Genomic DNA, 21,747 nt, shown 5'->3' with positions numbered 1-21,747 from the left:
CCCCGGTGCCGATTCCCAAGCTCCGGACACCAACACCCGACGCTTACGCTAGGTCTTCTGGGAGCTCAGCACCCCAACTACAAAATGCCCCCTCTGACCGACCGCCAAGCAATTCGACTGCACCCACCCCCGTTGGTCAGCACTCGTCGCCCTCATCACGCTGTACAATTCGACTACACAGAGAGAGAGAGAGAGAGAGAGAGAGAGAGAGAGAGAAATTTTTTGATGTTTTGATTTTTGATTTTTTTGATTTTTAATATTTTATTCATATTTTAATCAATTTAAAATTTAAAAAATTTAAAAATGTGGGACCCACAATGCCACATAGGCAATTAACAGAGAGATCTAACAGAAACCCTAACGGCGGAACCACATTGCAAAAAATTTATAAACTAAGGGTACGTGATTGTTAAAATTGAAAAGATAGGGACTAACATGCCTTAAGGGTACAACTTCAGGGTTAATTACAATTTAGTACCCTGTACTTACACCCTTAAGATATGTTAGTCCCTGTCTTTTCAATTTTAACAATCGCATACCCCGATCTTTTAAATTTGTTACAATGTAGCTCCGCCGTTAGTGTTTCTGTCAAATCTCTCCGTTAATTGCCTACGTGGCACTGTGGGTCCCACATTATTTATTTTTTAAAATTTAAATTGATTAAAATATGAATAAAATATTATTTTTTTAGGAAAAGTTAAAAAGAGAAGAAAAAAAAATATTGGGACCCATTGACTCAAAACCAGCGGCCCCTTCGATCCTTTCTCCCCCCCCCCCCCCCCAACCCTCCCCAGTTTCTTTCTCCCCCATTACTACCACCTGCACCACCTCTCCCTCGCAGCCTCCACCGTCCACCCTCCCCACAGCCCCAACTTCCACCAAGCCACCTCTCCCATCACCGCAGCTCTCCCTCGCTTCCCCCACCCTCCCTACAGCAAGCCACCACTCCCCTCACCACAACTCTCTCCCTCTCTCTCTCTCTCTCTCTCTCTCTCTCTCTCTCTCTCTCTCTCTCTCTCTCTCTCTCTCTCTCTCTCTCTCTCTCTCTCTCTCTCCAGCACCCACAATTTCAAGCCCACCAATATTCCCTCACCCAAAAAAACAAAGGCACACGTTTAATTCCAATTCCAATTCCAACCCAATCAAACCCCAAAACCTACAACAACAAAAATGTATTTTCAGGAGCTGAGACTTCAGAAAAAATGTCGGAGATGGCAAAAATGTCTTAGCCGTTCCCCCTATCTCTGTTTCTTTGTTGCCTCCACCATCCAAAGTCGCATACCTAGCACAGATTCGAGTGACTGCCATCTGCATCCACATGGATCTGCAACCACACCCAACCCACCCAACCCACATTTCAAATTGACAACTGCGAGAGATCGTGAGTGCAGGGTTCAAATTTGAGGTGGGTTTAGAGGTTATAATTTGAAGTGATGGGTGTCTAGAGAAGATTTGGAGGGAGACGGAGGGAGATAAGGCACTGGGCGGAGATTGATGGTGGTAAGGCTCGAATCTCGGGCAGGTTTTGAGGCTGCGATCTAAAAACCCCGATCGGGAGGAGAAAGAGAGAAAGGAGGTGGAGATGGGGGAGAGAGAGAGGAAGTGGATGGTGGAGGGATATGAGGTGGAGGTGGAGAGAGAATGGTCGGCGAGTCTGGTTCTGGGTTCCTTGCATGCTGGGGTTTGTTGGAAGCTAGGGTATTCTCTCAACAACAAAGGGAAATCGGAGAGAGAGGGGGTGGTTGCTGGGTTGGGGTTCTGGGTTCGTTGGGGGTTGGAAGGCGGTGGTCATGGGGGAAGGGGGCGCTGGGTGGTTGCGCTGCTGTGGAGGGTGGCTGTGGTATGGGTTTGAAGGTTGGGTGTTGGAGCTTCATCGGGAGAGGGAGAGGGAGGGAGTCTGGGTGGTTGCCGGCTGGGGTCTTGGTTCGTTTGGAGGTGGGGGTTTTGGAGGATGGCTGCGAGTGGGCATGGTGGAATGAAGGGGAGAAGAAAATCGCAGCGGTTTGGGAGAATTTTTACACAGAGAGAGAGAGAGAGAGAGAGAGAGAGAGAGAGAAATTTTTTGATTTTTTGATTTTTAATATTTTATTCATATTTTAATCAATTTAAAATTAAAAAATTAAAAAATGTAGGATCCACAATGCCACGTAGGCAGTTAACAGAGAGATCTAACAGAAATCCTAACGGCGGAACCACATTGCAAAAAATTTACAAACTAAGGGTATGCGATTGTTAAAATTGAAAAGACAGGGACTAACATGCCTTAAGGGTGTAAGTACAGGGTACTAAATTGTAATTAACCCTATTTTTGTTGTTGTTTTTAATAAAAATTTTGGGCCGAGCTGAGGTTTCAAAGGGCTTGGTTCGGGCTCGACCATCGAGCTAGGGCGTGCCACCATGGGCCTAATCGACCGGGCTTTTATAATTTTTTTTTTCAAAGTCTTTTAAATATTTTTGTTACACTTTTTTTTTTGGGTCAAAAGTGATGGATAAAGAGTATTCTCTTAAACAATAGTATAGATTACTATATAACTTAAGAAAAAAATATATATAATAACCAAACTCTTTGACTAAACCTAGACCAATGGCCAATATATTTAAAAAATATTATACCTAAAAATGAATCTTATGCAAATATACCAAACTAGGATTGGCATCATGAAAATTAAAGCAATTTGTGCTATTAGAATAAATAAAACCAAAATAAGCCTTCAAATTATTTATTGAACCATTAAATTTGAACTTGAGAAAAAAGGCACACAAAAAGATATATATTGCTTGTTTGCTACAAAATTTTAGACAACATAGAAAACTAACTTATGGTTGAACAAAAATAATAAAAAGAAAGAGCACAGTTATGTCTCAATTTGAGTTTGTTCGATCACAACATTAAATGCCAACAAAATCTCTACAGGCATACAAATTCAATAGTTGCAGGCACTTTTTCTCGAAGGCATTGCATAGCATGGTCTCTTGCTTTCGCTTCTTCGACCTTTTCAACTTCCCTAACTCTTACATAAGATTCATTCAAACGCTGGACAGGATGGACAATAATTTTCTCCAGTGCAACAGCACTCTTTATTAGGTGCATGACATGTTGAACAACACATGTATGAGCACGATACCCTACAATTTCTAATACCTTCAGGTAATGATGGGGGCATTCGCCTGCGCTCTTTATTGGTCCCATTCCTGCAAGTGTTGTAAAATTCAACTGCACCAAGAAAACATGCAAATTCAACACTACGCTACATGAACTACAAGGACCATTTAAGTCTATTACCATGTTTTGTCAACTGTGGAGCAAAAGTTGACATTTTTGTTTTCTTTCTTATAAATTGGTAATAGAATGACTATAGGATTAACAAATCACCTAAAGTGCACACAAAAATGCCCAAGTTTTTACCCAAGTTTTAACAAATCACCTAAATTCTCAACAAAACAAAAAAGCCCAAGCTTTACTATGTAATCTACCAGGATATGAGTAATACCTTCAACACAAGTCTCTGCACGAGAGGAGATGCCTTCATGAAAGAAGTTAAATGAAAAAGATCCATATCATAATTTGCCTTCACTGTTAATTCCAAATGCTTGACATTTGCTAATACGGGAAATACATAATCCTGATTGTAGACCTGAAACCCAAACAAGTTGTAAGGAACTACATAATCCAAAAGAAAAAAAAAAACCAACACGTCATAATTACATATACTAACCGCTAAATCAATATCCAGCACGAATATCTCCAGCTGAGAAAGACAGCAAGAGAGTTGGGTGAAGGGAAGCTCTATGGATTTGCGGTAAACATGTACCTCATCCGAAAAAATACGAACAAGCCTCTCAGAAACGGACACCTCAACAAGGAATGGTACATTATTGAGGAGAAGGTTGGTTGCTTTTCCCTCATAAATAAATGAAACAAGTTTTACGTCACGAATCTCAATGCTTTCAAGTTTACACCATTTTATAGTTAAATACTTTAATGCAATTGAGGGACCGACAACTCCTAACTTAACCAAACTTTTGGTAGCGCAAGACACTGTCAAACGTTCAAGAACTGGACAGTTATACAAGAAGTGCTCAAGAACTTCTCCAGTCACATCAACAAATTGGAGATGAAGAACTTTGAGGAACTCAAATCCAATATTGTATTGGCAAGAGTGCAGACTTGGATAGGCAGACTCTTTCCCAAAACCTAATAGTGTGTGGGGGAATGAATAAGCACCGCTACGAGTGGAGAAATCACATAGATGTAATTCTAACTCAAGTATTTGAACTCTCTTATTCATTGCAAATTGAATCCATTTGTCAATGGAACTTGTAAAACGACTATCTATATCAAAGGAAACCCTGAATCGTTCGATGGATGGGCCTCTATGCTGTTCCACTACATGATTTACCCAATTGACGTATCTGAGGCTTTCCTGTTCTCTTAGTGCTGGTTGGAGTTGACGGAACTTTTTATAAACTTCATCATCAAAAAATTTAGCATCAAAGTCGAGAGCCATAGTAGATGCCCACACATATCGCCATCGCCTGGAAAGGATACTAGTAGTAGCTGCTTCCTTTAGGGACAAGAGAGACAATATACTAACAAGAACGTCATCTGGCGACTCAGTGAGTCGGTCCACCAAGTTGTACTCGTCCTTATGTTTCCTTTTCTTTCCCAAGGTTTTCTTTTTTCTTTGCCTGTGTTTCATTCCCATGTAGAGCGCGTACTTCTAATATATGAATTGGCCCAAAAAACAGAACACGAAAGGAGTGAGAACTGGCAGTGTTATCATATTCGTTACAGGGTACTCTTCTCTCTTCAATTTCATGATTTCATTAAGTTATCATATTCATTAACCAAAAACATAACCGAAAACGATGACAACAATAAGGAAACCAAATCATAAGACACTTTATTATATCACTCAACGAAAAAAGTGTGCAAATTTGTACGAGTTAATATGTGGGAAATAGAAGAGATGCAGCTTTCAAAACCAGGTAAATCATATCTGGGAATATTTTATAAAAATAAACAATTTTATAAAAGTTTGACAACTGGGAAAACAGATACAACTTCCAAACCAATTGGATATGCGGGAAATAAATAGAAAAGAAAAATAGTAGAAGTTTTATTCCTGTGATATATGAAAAGGAACGAGAAAAAGATGCAAACGTTGGAACTTTTAACTGTAAACACGAGTGAAGTACCTTGAATTGGAGAGATGGAAAAGTTGGGGGAACTCTTTTCTTCATGAAATTCGTCTGGGAGTTCCCGGCTATGGTACTGATGGAGTGGTAGCGACGACGATGGCTTAAAAGATTAGATTTTTACTTTATTTTTCAAGAGGTAAGGTGAAGAATCAGATTTAGGGATTGGATTCCTGACCAAAATCGGAATTATTTGGGGTCAGATTTTGGGGATTGGATTTCCTGCCAAAATCGGAATTATTTGGGGTCAGATTTTGGGGATTGGATTTCCTGCCAAAATCGGAATTATTTGGGGTCAGATTTAGGTATTGGGTTTCAGAAGAAAATGGGAATTATTTAAAGAGATATTTAGTCATATATCCATTCTTAGCATTAAAATTATTAAAAAATACAAAAAATTATAGCGGATCCAATTGAATTGAATTTTGATTATTAAATTACTTTGATGCCCTATTGAGTGTTTTAGGCTTTTTTATGAGATTTTAGGGTTGGGTTTGTTTTAAGAAATCAATGGCAGTTTTGTAATTTAAAAGAAGTTAAAAGGCTTTGGGGATTGGAAGTCAGAATAGAATATTTTCTGATATATTTTTATTTTTCAAAGAGAGGTATTTATTATACAAGTGTGTAATAAGGTTATATAAGGAAACAAATAAACTCCTAATTACACAAGATTTGTACAAAAGAGAAAAAAAATCCTAATAGAATTAGGATCTTGCCAGCATTGGATTTCCTACCAAAATTGGAATTATTTGGGGTCAGATTTTGGTATTGAGTTTAAGACGAAAATGGTAATTATTTAAGGGAAATACGCTGCTTTGCCTAGGGATGGCAAAATCCCCGTGGGGGCGGGTCCCCTTCAGATTCTCGATCCTAACTAGGGGAGATTTCGGGGTCAAACAGGTATTGGGTACGGGGATCCCCTGTAACGACCCGGTTCTAAATTAGTAGTTAAATTTTAAATTATTCAAGAAAAAGACAATTTTACCCCTGAAAATACTTTAATGATTTTAAAATTTGACTTTTTATTCTGGGAGGATTAAATAATTAAAATAAGAGGAAATAAGTTTAAATGAGGAAAGAAGTGGAAATAAATGATTTGAATTAAGTAAGGTTTTTGGAAATTAAAGTATTATTTAAATTTAAAAGGGGCAAAAAGGTCATTTTAAGTTCGGGAAGGAATCTGGGGATTTTTACTTTTACTTTTGCTTAGAGCACGTCGAGATGAGTCCGTAGACATGTAGTGGGCTCAAATCGGAGTTGTAACGAAGAAGTTATGATCTATGGAAGCCTAGTGGAAAAATCATAAATATTTCGAAGTTCAGTTTTTTTTAAAACCTAGATTTCTTCTCTTTTGGGCAGCTCGATCAGCCAACTTCATATGGGGATTTCTACCAACTCCGGCCTCTGTTTCAAGCAAGACCGGTACCAAACGAACCACCACACTTCCCTCTTCCAGCCCCTGCCCTTCGCCATCTCAATCCGAGGCCGTAATCGCCGGAATCAGCCATGAAACAGGCGGTTTTGGATAGATTTTTCTTAAACTTTCGCCGGCCGTTTCTCCCTCCTCCGGCCACCAAACTGGTCGAATAAGGTATGCTTTTCCACCTATTTTTCGAGCTCTAGCTGTTGGTTGGGTAGGATTTGAAAGATTTCTAGCGTTAATAGGTTGAATCTTGAATTGGATTTTGGTAATTCCAGGATCGTATAGGATTCGACGAATCGTAAAATGGAGTCCTGGATACCTCAATAAGCACCAATCCAAGGGCTAGGTTTATAGTAACCGTTCGATCGTACGATTGTGATTAATCTGACCGTCCGATTGAAACCAAACTTTCGAGACATGTGTCCTAGGCATATTGGAGACTTTAGGGGCTCCCGGATTTGTGATAGAAGGTCGTGGGCCCCGCGGGCCAGGTTGACCAAATTTAGGTGGTTTGACCCCTCGGTTGACTGTGAGTCTTCCGAGGCAGTTATATCCTTTGAGAAGAGTTAGAAGGACCATGGAAATGAGTCCTGACCGGGAATGAGTTATTTGAATCCATTTATCATAAAATTGATATACAGGCCAGGAAATATATTGTAAAATAAAGGAAAGTATTGATGTAAGTTTGGGATACGGTTTTTCAAACCCATCACAAGGGTACCCCGTAGTTACTTGAAACAATGTCATTCATAAATAATGCCTCACATGTTTCGAGGACCCTTGAACCGTGTGGTACGAGGATTGCGGCTCGGATAGAAGTTGTATCTTCAAGGCCAGCGAGGATTGCGGCTCGGATCGAAGTGGTATCTTTTAGGCCTGTGAGGATTGCGGCTCGAGAAGAATTGATGTCTCCGAGGCCTGCGAGGATGAAATTGACGGATCAGGAATGGGGGGTACGCCTAGGTGGAGAGAATCTTGGTTTTGAGAAGTTCTTAAACTAAAATAAAGGGAGTTCAGTATATGGCTTATTTATAATCAGTATATGGCTGCTACATGAATTGGGAAGTTGCAAAGTATTTTTTTAGAATTATGAATATGATTGAGTACATCACGCACATAAGAATTCAGTTTGATCTGCAAAACACATGGCAATATGATGAATGAGTAAGATATTCAGTTACATTATTAAATGAAAGAACTGCGTGTGGCTTGATCCCTTGTCAAGGGTACGTAGGCAACCTAGAATTCTAGGTGCAGCTGCGAGGTCAAGTAATAAGAAGGTAGTCCAGTTAAGTTATTATGAAATCTAACATTGTTCTGAGGATGTTCTAAGAAAAGCTAATTGAATGTTGTTAGCAGAATGATTTATTCGATTTATTGAGGCATGAGGCCAAAATGATATGATACTTGATTTTTGGATATAATTTGATACATGCTGGCAGTTGGGTTATATATAAATATTTATGCTTGTTTTACAAGTGAAAATTTTTGGGAAATGTTCAATTTACAGGGGGGACTTTGGCTAATTTTGGGTAGAAGTCACACTTGAATTTCTTGGAATTTTGGTTAGAAAGGCAATTTGGTCAATTGTGTCCGGCAACCGCCAAGTGTCGAACATGCACGGGGTTCGGCTCGAATTCCAAAGTGGAATTTGGGTTGAGTCCTGTCATCCCCGAACTTGAAAAATCCACGACGGATATGGGGAGGGGATGGTTTTGGCATCCCCATCCCCAAACCCGACCCGAAATATATATGTTTATATTTGAATAAATAAATATATAATTATAATATTTATGTTTAACCCTAAGTTAATCACCTTCTCCTAATTCTTCCTAATCTTCTTTGGAATTTCATATTGATGCGATTTTGAATAGTTGAGTTAAACTTTATAGTTAATTTAGATGTGTTGAATGATAATTTAATATGAAACTTAATGTTAAAATGTATGATAAATAATTTTTATGCAAAAAAAATTGGGGATTAGAGGCGGGTATGGGGGATAGTCCCTCGACGGGGATGGGGACGGGGATTCCCCGAAACCTTTTAAACGAGGATGGGTTTGGGGATGGGGGCGGTGATGGTATTGTCATACCTGGCCCCCTACCCGACCCATTGCCATCCCTAGCTTTGCCCCTGGCACACATGTTTTTTTTCAGTAATATCCCCTCTTTGAAACCTAATCACAAATGCCACCTATAAAACCTCCCTAATGCCTCCGTATTGCCCTTGTGTCACTTTTTTTTTGTGGTTCTGAGCTCAGAGCTCTCACTCTCACTTACTCACTCGCCTCTCCTCTTTCCTGTTTTCTCTCTCCCTCTCACCCACATCGGAAATGACAACTGTCACCTCCTCAGAACCCACATCGACGACGGCGACCTCACTCTCTCTCTTTCGGCCGCTGTTCACCGCCTCCATCTCTCACTCTCTGTCACCTATTTCAACCGCCGTTCTTCCCCTCCGGTTCAACAAATTTCTCAATTTTCTTCAGCATTCTTGAAATCCCTATACCTAGAAATGACGTCCCAGGTACCCAGCTCAGCTTTTTGCCTTTACTTTCATACCCATATGTTATTTGGGTTTTCTTCTGCCTGTTTCAATTTCATATACAGAAAGTTGCTCAAAATCCAAATTCTTGGTACATCGTTTTATTTATCATGCTTATTTGCTTGTTCTGAATATATGGTTCTGTTTATTTGTTTGGTTACCCCAATCTCAAAAGCAGTTTGTTCCTCCTCAAGCACATTCGTTTCCTACGCACCAAACAACAACACCTGAGAATAGCCAAGGAGATCTCTGTCTTTAAGATTCAAATGATGCCCAAACCCACCAAAGAGGTAAACTTTCACAGAAACTGGCTCAAATAGTGAAGTGGGCAATTGTATTTTGGAACAGCAGAAGCTTGCAAACACCAAAGATGTGGGAAATTATCAACATGACATAGGGTGGGAGATGGAAGGAAAAAAAGAAAACTTCAGCCACGCAGATGGGGGAAGAAATGAGAATGGAAGAAGAAAGGGAGGAAGGAGACGAAGAGTGCGAGAGAAGGGAGGGAGATGGAAGGAAAAAATAAAAATAAAAATAAAAGGAAGGAAAATTCAGCAACACAGATGGGAGAAGAAATGAGAATGGAGGAAGAGAGGGACGAAGGAGACGGAGAAGAAATGAAAATTATGGGCTCGTTTGGTACATCGGATTGTACTGACTAATTTCTGTCGGATAGTATTAATCTGTTTCGGAGAGTACTGACTGTTTATCTATAATATTAGAAGGTGTTTGGTGCTATTCTGGATAAATAGTCCGACTAAGTTATACTGTGTTTGATGCTGTTCGCGATAACATCGGATTAGACTATTTGTTTTAATATTTTTTTTTGGGGATAATTTAAGTGGAAATTGAAATTCAAATAACACGAATTTTGTTTTGGTAAGATTCATATTACAATATTTTTTTTGGGGTTTATATTAATAAAATAATTTAAAAAGAAAAATGAAACCTGAGTTTAACTTCCTCATCTTCGTTTCCTCTACTTGTCTCTTGGGATGGTGACGACACAGAGGGACTGGATTCCGCATCTTCCATCACCGTTCGAAAGACCCTGTGTTGTCATCGACGACAAAGGTCAATTGACCTCTTTCCCCTTATTTTCAAATCATATGGGTTTCTTTCAGAATTGGAAATTCCTTCGTTATTAATTATCAAAATAATTATATATCTTGGAATTCGTAGAAACCTTTTGTTCTGTTTGCATCAGGAGATAAAGGGGAGATGAATTGAAATAGAGTTGTTCTCAAATTGATTAACTGGGTTCTCCAAGATTTGCGAGTTTGCATAATAGGATTTGGGGTTTTAGCTTGCTTGGGGCCAAGCTAAATAGATGTTCAAGCTCTATTTTGCTAGTTCATTTTCTTGGAGAAGAGTGAAGAAAATAACATGTAGAGAAGGATAGTAGAGAAGAACCCTAGAGAGAAGAAGAAGAAAATAGAGTCTGATTTTTCCCGTGAACGTGTGTGGTTTTTTTCCCTAGCCGTATAATTAAGCGTGTATTATCTAAACCGGGGTGTGTGAGTTGTATTAGTTAGTCAGGTAAGGAGAGTATTAAAAGCCCAACCCGTATAAAATAGTTAGGTAATTAAATAATACAAGTTGACACCAAACACCTGACATAGACTATTTACTCCTATCCAGAGTCTAATACGATGTACCAAACGAAGCCTATATGTATATTTTTAATAATTTTGGATTGATTTGACGATTATATCCTTAGATTTAACCGTTCTTTTTAACAAAGGGACTATTTAAGAGCACCCATATTAACGTTAGGGACCCTGAGTGATACAAAAAAACTTTAAGGATGCAATTTGACAGTTTCGCAAACGTCGGGGACGTTTTGTGATAAAAGGCCTATTCCTTAAGACAAACTGAGAAATATTTGTTGCACAATCCCAAAATTTTGGTTCAAAAGGTTATTGTATAATCCCACTGCTCTAACATTCTTTACATAAGCTGAAAATATTAATTGTAAACAGAGAGAGTAAAATTTTAAATTAAACCCACAATTATGTTTCAACAAATTTATGTTCAATCTCACTCAAATCAAGCACCAAAAATCCAAACCCATATATGAAATTTAAACAAGGAGAAGAAAACCCAAATGTGTAGGAGAAAAGCCAAGCTGGCTACTTGAGACGCCATATGTAGGCATGGAGGTTGAAAGAGGTGACAGAGAGTGAGAGATGGAGGTGGAAAGGGTGAGGTCGTCGTCTCCGATGTGGGTTAGGGTTTTTGAGGAGGTGACAGTGACTGTTGCCAATGTGGGTGCGAGCGAGAGAGAAAGAGAAGAAAGGAGAGGATGGTTGAGTGAGTGAGACCAAGAGAAATTGTGAAAGAGGATTTGAGAGAGCTCAGAACGACTAAACAAAAGTGAAAGATGGGCAATAGGCTGTCCACATTCAAACGGGCCGGGTCGGGCTCGTGCCGTGCCCGTGCTCGTGCCATACTCGAGCCCAAGAACCAACCCATTTAATTTGAATTTTTTTCACTTGATTTTTTTTTTCACTAGATAATTCAAATTATAAACATTAAAAATATAATTAGAGGCAAGAAATAATGAACTATTTGAAAACATTAATCAATCAAACATCCAAACAATATGAAGGGGCGGAGGGCAAAAAGTGTCCAAATCCACAAAGTCCACTTCAACTTTTAATCTTTAAACAACTTATTATTTTATATGTGAAGAAATGTCTTGCTTTGATTATAAGAGAAGCGTATATGTCATATGTATCGATTAGATATCAAGTCCAATGTTGTTTAATTAATTTGTAGTTGATATGTTTAATTAATTAAGGACCCAAGTAATTTCCCTAAAATGAAAGACATCAAATATATGTTTATGATTAAAAATAAACATATAAACAATGACATTAGATGTCAAATTATTGCATTTTGACTTTTTGAGAAGGAAAAAAAAAAGCTAAATGGGACGGGCTTGGGTCGTGCTTGAAGTGGGCTTGGGCTCGTGCCGTGCTTGAAGTGGGCTTGGGCTTGTGCCGTGCTTGAAGCGAGCTCGGGCCAAGCCCGGCCCATATCGGGCCATAGGACGACCTGGTCCATTGGACCTATTTTTTGATCCCAGCCTGGCCCAAGTTTTCGTGCCGTGCCAAGCATGGCCCATTAATATTCGTGCTCATGTTGTGCCGTGCCTCATTTAAACGGGCTGGGCTCATGCCGTGCTGGGCCGGCCCGTCCCATTTGACACCTCTAGTTCCCACTCATCTTTTGTCCACTTACACTCCCTTTTTTGTTATACTAAAAACTATTAAAAAACAAAAGGGAGTGGAAAAATCACCACCCTTTAAAATAGGTGGCTTTGTCCCCGCTCCAATGTTTTTTTCAATAATGTAACCCTTCGGAAACTCAATAAAAAATGTCTCATATAAAAACTCCGTATTGCCCGTATAACCTTTTTATCACTTTTATTTTTGTCGTTTGAAATTGGCCTCTGCTCCCTCTCAAAAATCTGCTTTCTTCTTCTTCTTCTTCCTATCTGTTCTGCTCTCTCTCACAGATGAAACCCTAAATTTCTTCTTCTCTTCTCTGCTATGCTCTATCTGTGATGAAACCACAATTTTGCATCTCCTCTCTCTTACTGATACCCAGCCCTAATTCTCAATTCTACATATTCTTCGTTTTCTGGATCCAAAGGCCATCTTCTTTTGCGCCACCCCTTGTTGCGAGTGTTGTGTTTGGAGCAACGAAGTCATGGAAACTGCAGGAGGTTCTAGAAGGATGCAAGGTCGAGCTCATACCTGAAGTAAATACATAAATCAACAAGAAAGGTTTCCTAATCCATGCCCGGATCAAAATTGATAGTTAATGATGGAGAATATTGGTCTAGAAAGTTGCTCAAAATCCAAATCCTTGGTACATCGTTTTATTTATCATGCTTATTTGCTTGTTCTTAATATATAGTTCTATTTGTTTGGTTAGGCTGAGTTGATGAGTGCATGAAAAAAGTGCCCCGCAGGTGTTCGATGAATCACCTTAATGAGCGCACTATGGTTTTCTTTGAGATACAAACAAATTGGGCCAATTCTCATGGTATATACGTGAACTTCTGGGAGGACCCAATGAACCCATCCAAATGGAAGGAAGAACATGTGAGTTTTATTATATTTTGTTTACGAAGATGTCTTTATAGTGCATAATGGTTTTGTTAGATCACCATTGACATTAGTTTGATTACCTTTTAACAATGCTTGAGAAATGTCCCTGTTTTGACATGAAGACTTACACAAGTGCCATATTATGTCAAAGTTTATAGTGAATGGATACTTGGTTCTGTCATTTGATATTTCGAATTCTATTATATTTATTTTCTTATTTTTATGCTTTTGTGTCATGTCTTGAGTTTCTTTCATTTCGACGTGCTGCCCGTGAAGGATAAGTGGGGTAAATTGAAACTTTTGTATGCAACAGGGAAGTTGAAGTGACATGGTAAAAGGTGATATTGACATGGATATTGGGCACAAATATTGTGTCCAAATTTCAATGGACACAAATGGATTCTTTCTGTGCTCGTCTTAGACACAAACCTACAGTGTTTTTTTGTGTAAAAGACATGTTTAAGACATTTTTGTGCTAAATGAAGTTGAAAAAGACATGATCCTTCTTTTGTGCTCTATAAAATGTGTCTTTAGAGCAGTTTTGTAGTAGTGACCCTTGCCCATACAAGTAGGCAGCAACTTTGAAGATTCGATTTACAGTTTATCTGATTCGATAGCTTGTGATTTACTTTGCCTCGCCACAAATTTCCTGTGGTGAATCAAAAGATTTATTTTGTTGTACTGGATTCGTGGAGTCTATAATATTTAGATTGTAGGGCATGTTAGAAATTTGTAGGCCTATGGTGAATCAACAGCACATGTATGCTTCTTTTTCTGCTTTTGTGTCATGTTTTTCTTGTGGTGCATATTGTTTCTGTCATGTTCTTTGTAGAAAATACCTTTTGTTTTTGTTTTTTTTTAAAATAATACTTGGCTTAATTTAGCTAGATCAGAAAAATGTTGGGTTGTCCTTAGTTTTATTTCAGTGATTTTCTGTTTGATTTATAGAAATGACATGAATGTCATGAAGACTTCAGAGGCAAAGGGGATATGCAAGAACAACTTAAGAATTCATTTCGAGTCCTCTTTTGGTTATTTAGCTCATTCTATTTATGTATATTTACATTTTCAAGCAGGTAATAAGGGCTAGTTTCTTGAATGTCTCTCTCTTTTGAATATGGAGTAACAAATCCTCACACATCTTCGTGGGGCTGATCGTTTTGGATGTCTACTTTCTTTTGGACAATGCAAGTATCCAATCCTCTCAAGCTATAGGAAAACTTTTTTGACTTGGTTAATGCCAATTTACTTTCATCAAACTTTTCAGAAGCACCTGCAGAGCCCGAAGCAAAGCCTGCAGAAGCTGTGGCTGCGGCTAAGTCTTGGCCTATTTAACGTGGAAGTAGTCATTTAATATGTCTAAGTTGATGAAATTTGGGTGGTATCCTGTAAACTATCATGTACTCGTTCAACTTGTCCTTGTTTCTAAGCGACAATGTTTCTCTCTCAACTTGTATGACTTTCTGTATAAATAAATTGAAGTGAGAAATTGTGTTATGTCAAGCCTTCTTTCAGATCCTATTTTTTGCTTCGTTTTTCATTGAAATACTGATGCTTGCGACTTTAGATTTGTTAAGATAAACCTTAAATACATGGAGGAAAAGGCAATAACTGTAATGACCTCAAAAATAATATTTGGTTTTATTATTTTTGTGGAAATTATTATTAAGTCGTGTGACTATTTTGGTTTGGTGTGAAAATATTGGAATTAAGTGACTTAATCTCAAATTGGGACAAAATACCTTTATGATTAAGTTTATGATTTTACAAAGGAAGTACAAGAAATTGAAGCGAGAAAATTATGATTTTTGATTTGGAAAATCGAGATTGATCTTACGAAACGCGTAGGCGCAAACGGTTCGTGAATCCGAGTTGAAACGAAGAAGTTATACTCGTTTGAAGTTTCAGGGACTAAATTGCAATCAGAGCCACTTTGCCGTGTGGTGCGAGTGTGCCGACGAGGACGTCGGGCCCTAAGGGGGGTGGATTGTAAGATCCCACATCGACCAACGGAAAGTGTGTTGATGTGCCTTATATGTACATGCCCGCATCCATATAGCACGAGGCCTTTTGGGAGCTAACTGGCTTCGGAGTCGAAGGAACTCCGAAGTTAAGCGAGTTGGGGGCGAGAGCAATCCCAGGATGGGTGACCCACTGGGAAGTTGGTAGTGAGCTCCCAGAAACAAAACCGTGAGGGCCAGAGAGGAGGGGCGGTTTGAGAGCTCGTCGGAGAGGCGATTTCCGGCGGCTGCTGCGGCGGCGTACGGTGGAGGTGATCGACACCACCAACCCAGATAGGAAGCCTGCTATCTTGTGAACATAACCCAAGAAGAATCGGAGCCATCGGAGGTGCGGTGAAGGCTGGGCGACGCCGCGAAGTTGGTTCGTCAATAGTGAAATCAGCAACTTCAACCGGCGGTTTGAGTCACTTACGCTTCGAATTGGACCTCGAGGTAAGAATTAAAGTTGTTCTACTCAGTATTACGAACATTTTGGCATAGGTCTTGACCGGCGATTTTAGGGTGGTCCGTCGCCGGAATAGTACCCGAACCACCACCGGCGGTGGCGGCGCGTGGCGGCGCTGGGTGGCGATTCTGAGTTAGGGCTTTAGAGACAGAATGTAGTCCTGGAGTAACTGAACATGTTAGTATGTTTAAATTGTTGAGATTCCGTCGTTTAATCGACGATCGGAGCCTCACAAATGTGGACCATTGATTGGAGATGATCGGACCGTTGGATCGTGTCCAATTTTAATTATGTTGTAGCTGGTGTTGTGAGGAGTCTGTAGGTTCAGACGGATTGATGATCGGACGTCCCGATCTTAAGTTATTAAATTTCAAAGTTAAGGCGAGCGATCGCCATTCGATCGTGTAATGTAGAATTATCCGACCGTTGGATTGGGCCCAAATTGTTGCAGGGTGATGTTGGGACTATTTAGAGTCCATTGGTGAGATCGGATTTGGAATCCGAGGTTGTGGGCCAAAGGCGGATTTTTGGAGTGTCGGTTAGACATGTGGGACCCATGGGACCCAAATAGTGACCTTTTGGACAATGGGTGTCATTGGTCATGATTCGACGTCGACAGCACGTATGTCACAGTTTTGAAGTTGGTTGGACGAGATTTGATCGCTTTGGACCCCCGGTTGGTCCAAAGGGCAATTTCGTCATTAGTTGCGAAATCTTGGATTTTTGGAGTTTTGTGCTAAGTTGAGCTATGTACTTTGCTTAGGTACTATTGGAGATTGAGTTGCTCGTTGAGGTTTGAGATTGAGGATTCGTTAAGTTGTTGAAGACGCAGCTTGGACGAGAGGTGAGTAAAACCATCCTAATCGTGAGTAAAGTCACGAATTATTATATTTATTATAAGGTGACCTTGGATAATGTTAATGGCTATAATTAACATGTTGGTTGTGATTTTATAAAATGTTTAATTGATTTAAAACACATGAACTTGTTCATCAACGGTTCATGAGGTAAGTGAAACCTATTTTGTTTTGAATTAATTATTATTATTGGAGATTTTGGTGTTTAACCATATAATATATGTTGTGGATGTATGGTGGAAATTCATTCGTGAATAACCACATAAATATATATAATAAATATATATTGCTGTGATTGGTGTATTTGGCTATAAAACAATGTTTAATGTGAAACTACATTTTATATTGTTTTGGCGTTGGTGTTTTGGTGTTGGTGTTTTGGTGTTGATGGATTTAGGTGAGAATACCTTGAATCCCTTCTGAGTTTGTCAGGTGGGCATTCTCGTGGCAAATAATGAGGGATAAATTACCCTAGGGAGCAAGACCCAAGAACAGTTAGAGCTCTAGTCTGGCGCCATCTAGTACTCATGACTGGTGTGTAATCATGAGTGAACACTACTATGGTGTTTTGTAGTGTTATAGATTAGAGGTTCATAGTATTCTCTCTTCTATCTGTCAAACAATTGACGTGTGAAAACTACTTTGAAATAAAGAGTTTTGGTGTGGTCACAGGTGGTGATCGTAACAGTTCTTTAAATAAAACAAAAGAATTGTGATTGTGATGATATTGATGATTATGATTACCTTGGTTATACAAGGATTGTGGTGTGCTAATGTAAGTGCATGTGTTTGTATATTATGTGCAATTGACATATTATACTGTGGACGTGGTTTACTCATACGAGCTTTAGAAAGCTTACCGGGTTGTTCTGTGGTGAACCCGGTGCACTATTCAATGGTGTAGGGGAAAATCCTGCAGGTTGTAGAGACGGTGAGCAGGAGAATTAAGGTGAGGAGCAGGAGGCTCATTGGTGGTTCCACAGACTGTAAAGTGTGGTGTGAGAGTGTTGGTGAGTGTTAGACTTCCGCTGTGTGAAATAAGCTCTGAGGAGCATATTATGTAAAATGATGATTGTTCATTTATTATGTGAGTTCGTAATGTAATATTTGACTCAGAAGAGTTGAGTCATTATTGACATTGTGGTTCGGAACAGTGGTGTTGTATCAAGAAAGAAAAGTTTAAATTTCTAGGTACTTTTGTTGAAGGTTCCGAGCTTCGCGTCCCGGATCGTTGGTTGTTCTGCTTAATTTTGCAGATTATTTGTTGTTGAAAATTCGGGGCGTGACAATAACAAGGCAAGGCACTACAATGGCAATAAAAAAACTCCACATTCCTACTATAATTTCATTCAAGAATTGAAAATAAAGGGCAATACGGGAGCTATACAATGGTAATATGAACGCAAAAACGGGCTATACAACAGCAATACACAAACTCCATACTCTCCCTATAAATTTATTCCAACTGACTTGAAAAAAACTCACCAATTTAAAATTATTACTTAGTGACAAATGACATTAAACACAAATACTGCTTGTGGTGATCAAGTAACCAAGGTAAATGCAATAATGTAAATAACACAGTATTTGTTAACCCAGAAACCCATAAGGGAAAAACTGGTGGACCAAGCCAGGAAAAGATTCAATCCACTCAATTGTAAAGTACAAGAAATATAGGGATATTAGCTCAACTACACACAATAGGCAGCTAACTATCTAACCTTCTAGCAAAGCACCATTTCTTTACTTCACAGCAACGAATTCTTTTCTCGACCTCGCAACAACACCAAGCATAAGTTGCTCCCGATATAATGTTATGAAGTGAGTTATGGTTTCATAAAATTCATCTATCTCAATCATTCAAATGATTAAATTAGATTAAAGAAACCGTGTACAGTTATGAATTAAAACCAAAAGATGTTTGAACTTTGAAACATGATTTTAATCATAAATACAATAATGAAACCAAAGCAGTCATTTAATCAAAGTCAGAATAAACTTGGAGTAAGTTTTATGTGTATGCAATCATACTCATAACTCTCAAGAATTCAAGATGACTGAAGTAAGTTTTTGAATGTTTAAAAACTGATATGATGATCTTTCAAAAAACATGAACTTGGAAGCATAGTAAAGGCTGAGATTTAAAACGTGATGCCAAATGCTTAATATGCTTACCTCTTCATCAAAACTAAGTTCAGTATTTATAGAGAACTGAACAACAAGTTTCAATAAAGAGGAGTTCAATAACCAAAAAACAGGTTCAGTTGGGAACCTGGTTTCAAGAAGAATATAGTTTCACTTTAAAGAAAATAATAGTTTCAACTAAGTGGAACTATTATGAAACTATTGATCCCATGAAGAGCAATAGTTTCAAGAAAGTTTGACTGAAAAGAGAATGAAGATGCAGAGGATAATTCTTTTTAATCATTTCAGAAATCAAGTGCAAAGAAGATATTTCTAATAAACTATTAGTTGATTTCTGCAATGGATGGATTAAAACAGATATAGGATGGATTGATACAAAATGAAACAAAAAACGTTTTTTAAAGTGTGTATCAATCCCCGTATATCAAACTCTGCGAATGTATGCAAAGTAACAGATGGATTGAAACAGACAGGAGAGGATTGATATAGAATGAAAGCATCAAACGATTTTAAAGTTGTATCAATCCTAGTGAATGTATGCAAGATGTTCTTACCTGTTCTTCACAAAAAGATATCTTTGGAAACAGCAACCACTTATTCTAACCTAGAGACTATCTCAAATATCTAAGGAGATTACAATGGTTTTGTTCCAAAAAAGAGAAGAGCCAAACAAAACAACAATTACAATCCTTACAATCTCCTCCTTTGGCTTTTTCTTAAACAAAAACCGTATTTTGAACAATTTTACATAACTTTAAAACTAACTATGTGAACCATCAGACAACACCTGCACAAGTCTCACAAAAGGATGTTTAAAGAATTTCAAGCAATCTTTGACGGCAGGATTCCAAAAGGGCAATTTTAACAACACACATAGTTGAAGAGATTTAAAGGAATATAAACCATAAAACCATAAAAATTTAACCATGTTTGAAATGTCACAGGATAGCTAAAACGTCCATTATTGACAACTCCAAATTCCATATATAGCAGGCTATACAGCACATTATAAAAATTCAAAGCACGAAAGCAACAAATTTGCATACCAAAAAAAAAGAAAAAGGCAAAATAACCACATTTGAGAAACACAAATAATTAATTAATTAAAAATAAGGTATGTAAAAATATTGGCTAAGTATGAAAAATGGTTTTTCAAAATAATCATTTTCTCAAGATAATTTTTGGCGGCTTTTATTCCTTACACATCAAATAAGAAAACTTGATTTTATGTGATTTTAATATGAAGTATATATTGACTTAATGAGTCATCATTTTTAGCCTAAATCGTATTTTGCACTAAAACCGATTTTTCATATTTTGATTTGGTGGGAATTTGATTTTCTAGTATTTTTATTTGAATCCAAATGGGGGGTACTTCCTTATTTACATTGTAAACTTAAGTAATATAAAAATAAATGAAAGTAAAAGGATAAAGACGTTTACTTATGGGCAATTTTTAGGAGTCAACATCTTCGCCTCCAATGATGGATTTCGGGTTTGCAGGGGTCAATTGACCCCTCTTGCCCCTATGTGGATCCGCCCCTAGTCTCAAATCAAGAGAACAATGCAAATTCATGCCGCCGGGGATCGAAATTGACTTGGTTAAATAAGATATGAAGCATTGGTCATATATGAATCGAGTAAATGAAGGGGGAAAACGGACAATTCAGATGAGAAGAGGCAGCCATCGTGATTGAGAAACAAGGAAACAATGGGAAAAAAAGAGAAACATAAATAGAGAAAACAATGACAAGAAGTAAAGACAATTTGAGACATACCATGGATCAAGAAAGAGAACCCAAAATTTTTTTTAAAAAAGAAAAAAGACAGAGAGATCTCAAATGAAATTAAAATATACATATGAAATAGCTGTAGCATTAGCAAGACTCAACTGAGATTATCTGAACCCCACCTTCAAATTCGCAAACCACAGAGTTGTTATGAAAGAAAGGGGACTGAGAAAGTGGCCTGAGACTGAGAAAGGGGACTGGCCAGAGTTCTTATGAAAGAGAAGCACTCCAGAGTTCTTACCTATCAAAGCTTCAGAGTGAGCGCAACATCCGCAGAGGGCAAGAGAGATGGAAAAGCTAAGCACCTGCAGAGGAAACAAAGAGAGATTGCTAACACCCAAATCACAACAGTGCTGAAATAAATTTAAACCCTAAATTTTTTTTTTCTTTACCTTTGTTGATTGAGGTAGAGCAACCGCAAGCCAACACCCAAAAGGTTAGATTAAAACCCAAACCAGTAACCCCAAATCAGTAACCCTAAAATTACAACTCAAATCCCTCTGAACTAGAAGGAGGGAGGAGAGAGAGAGAGAGAGAGAGAGAGAGAGAGAGTGTGTGTGTGTGTAAGGTTTTTATTTGAACATTTATTGTATTTTGGCTCTTCTCTTAAACCAATAAAACCCTTGTAATATTAATTAGATTCTAGGTTAGAATCAGTGTGGGTTGAAGGGCTTCCAAGTCTCCTCATTGCAGGTCAAAAGGTAAAACATTTGCATTGTTCACATGGAATAATCCATATTCACTTGGATTGATCCAACGTACATTCTTGTATGCTGCAACATATTTCTCCAGTATGTTTTTTTATATTAATACTTTCTATGACAATATTAATCCATGTTGCGTCAGTGTTTTCAAGTTGGTGGCAGATTCCTTTTTTTTCATTCTTCATTCCTTTTTTTAATGTTGGCTCCTTAGCCCAACGAGTGTGTGTGGAGATTGAGAAACATAATATATTATTTTTATAATATATTATTTTCCATGAGACTTGTTTTCAAAAGAATCTTTTTTAAATGTCAAAATATTTTGGGAAATAGCCTTCTATGCCACCCATTTTATAATTTTAACTAAAAATACCACCCCTTCCCAATTTTTTTACAACTATTACCTATAAATATAAAATTATTGTCCACTTATTGCTGATTTTTCACAAGTTCAGAAATTTTGTTCTCTCTTAGGTCACTCAGCTCTCTCTCTCTCTCTCT

General features: G+C 38.2%; 1 protein-coding gene and 3 long non-coding RNA genes across 5 annotated transcripts in view; 2 read left to right on the top strand and 2 right to left on the bottom strand.

Moving 5' to 3' along the window:
* The window catches only part of LOC148297517 (uncharacterized), a 60,473-nt gene that overhangs the window by 32,161 nt on the left and 6,565 nt on the right, over window positions 1-21,747 (bottom strand). The window lies entirely within an intron of this gene.
* LOC110763143 (F-box/FBD/LRR-repeat protein At5g22700-like) lies at window positions 2,717-5,520 on the bottom strand. The gene is made up of 4 exons (XM_088247528.1): window positions 5,200-5,520; window positions 3,717-4,721; window positions 3,492-3,635; window positions 2,717-3,214 (listed from the first exon to the last, which is right to left on the bottom strand). Exons 1-4 carry the CDS (start codon window positions 5,242-5,244, stop codon window positions 2,909-2,911), a joined length of 1,500 nt encoding a protein of 499 aa, XP_088103654.1. The 5' UTR covers window positions 5,245-5,520; the 3' UTR covers window positions 2,717-2,908.
* LOC110763137 (uncharacterized) lies at window positions 12,550-14,784 on the top strand. Of its 2 annotated transcripts, XR_002527678.2 has the most exons (3): window positions 12,579-13,045; window positions 13,139-13,281; window positions 14,364-14,784. It is a non-coding gene; the product is annotated as an uncharacterized LOC110763137 (long non-coding RNA). The 2 variants fall into 2 exon arrangements; XR_015835254.1 differs by having other exon boundaries at window positions 12,550-13,281.
* LOC110763138 (uncharacterized) lies at window positions 15,480-17,820 on the top strand. Its single transcript, XR_002527682.2, has 3 exons — window positions 15,480-15,740; window positions 16,517-16,597; window positions 17,515-17,820. It is a non-coding gene; the product is annotated as an uncharacterized LOC110763138 (long non-coding RNA).

The sequence above is a fragment of the Prunus avium genome, chromosome 1, assembly GCF_965620075.1.
Source record: "Prunus avium chromosome 1, drPruAviu1.hap1.1, whole genome shotgun sequence".
Classification (NCBI taxonomy): Eukaryota; Viridiplantae; Streptophyta; class Magnoliopsida; order Rosales; family Rosaceae; genus Prunus; species Prunus avium.
This window is presented reverse-complemented; position numbering and strand designations above follow the sequence as displayed.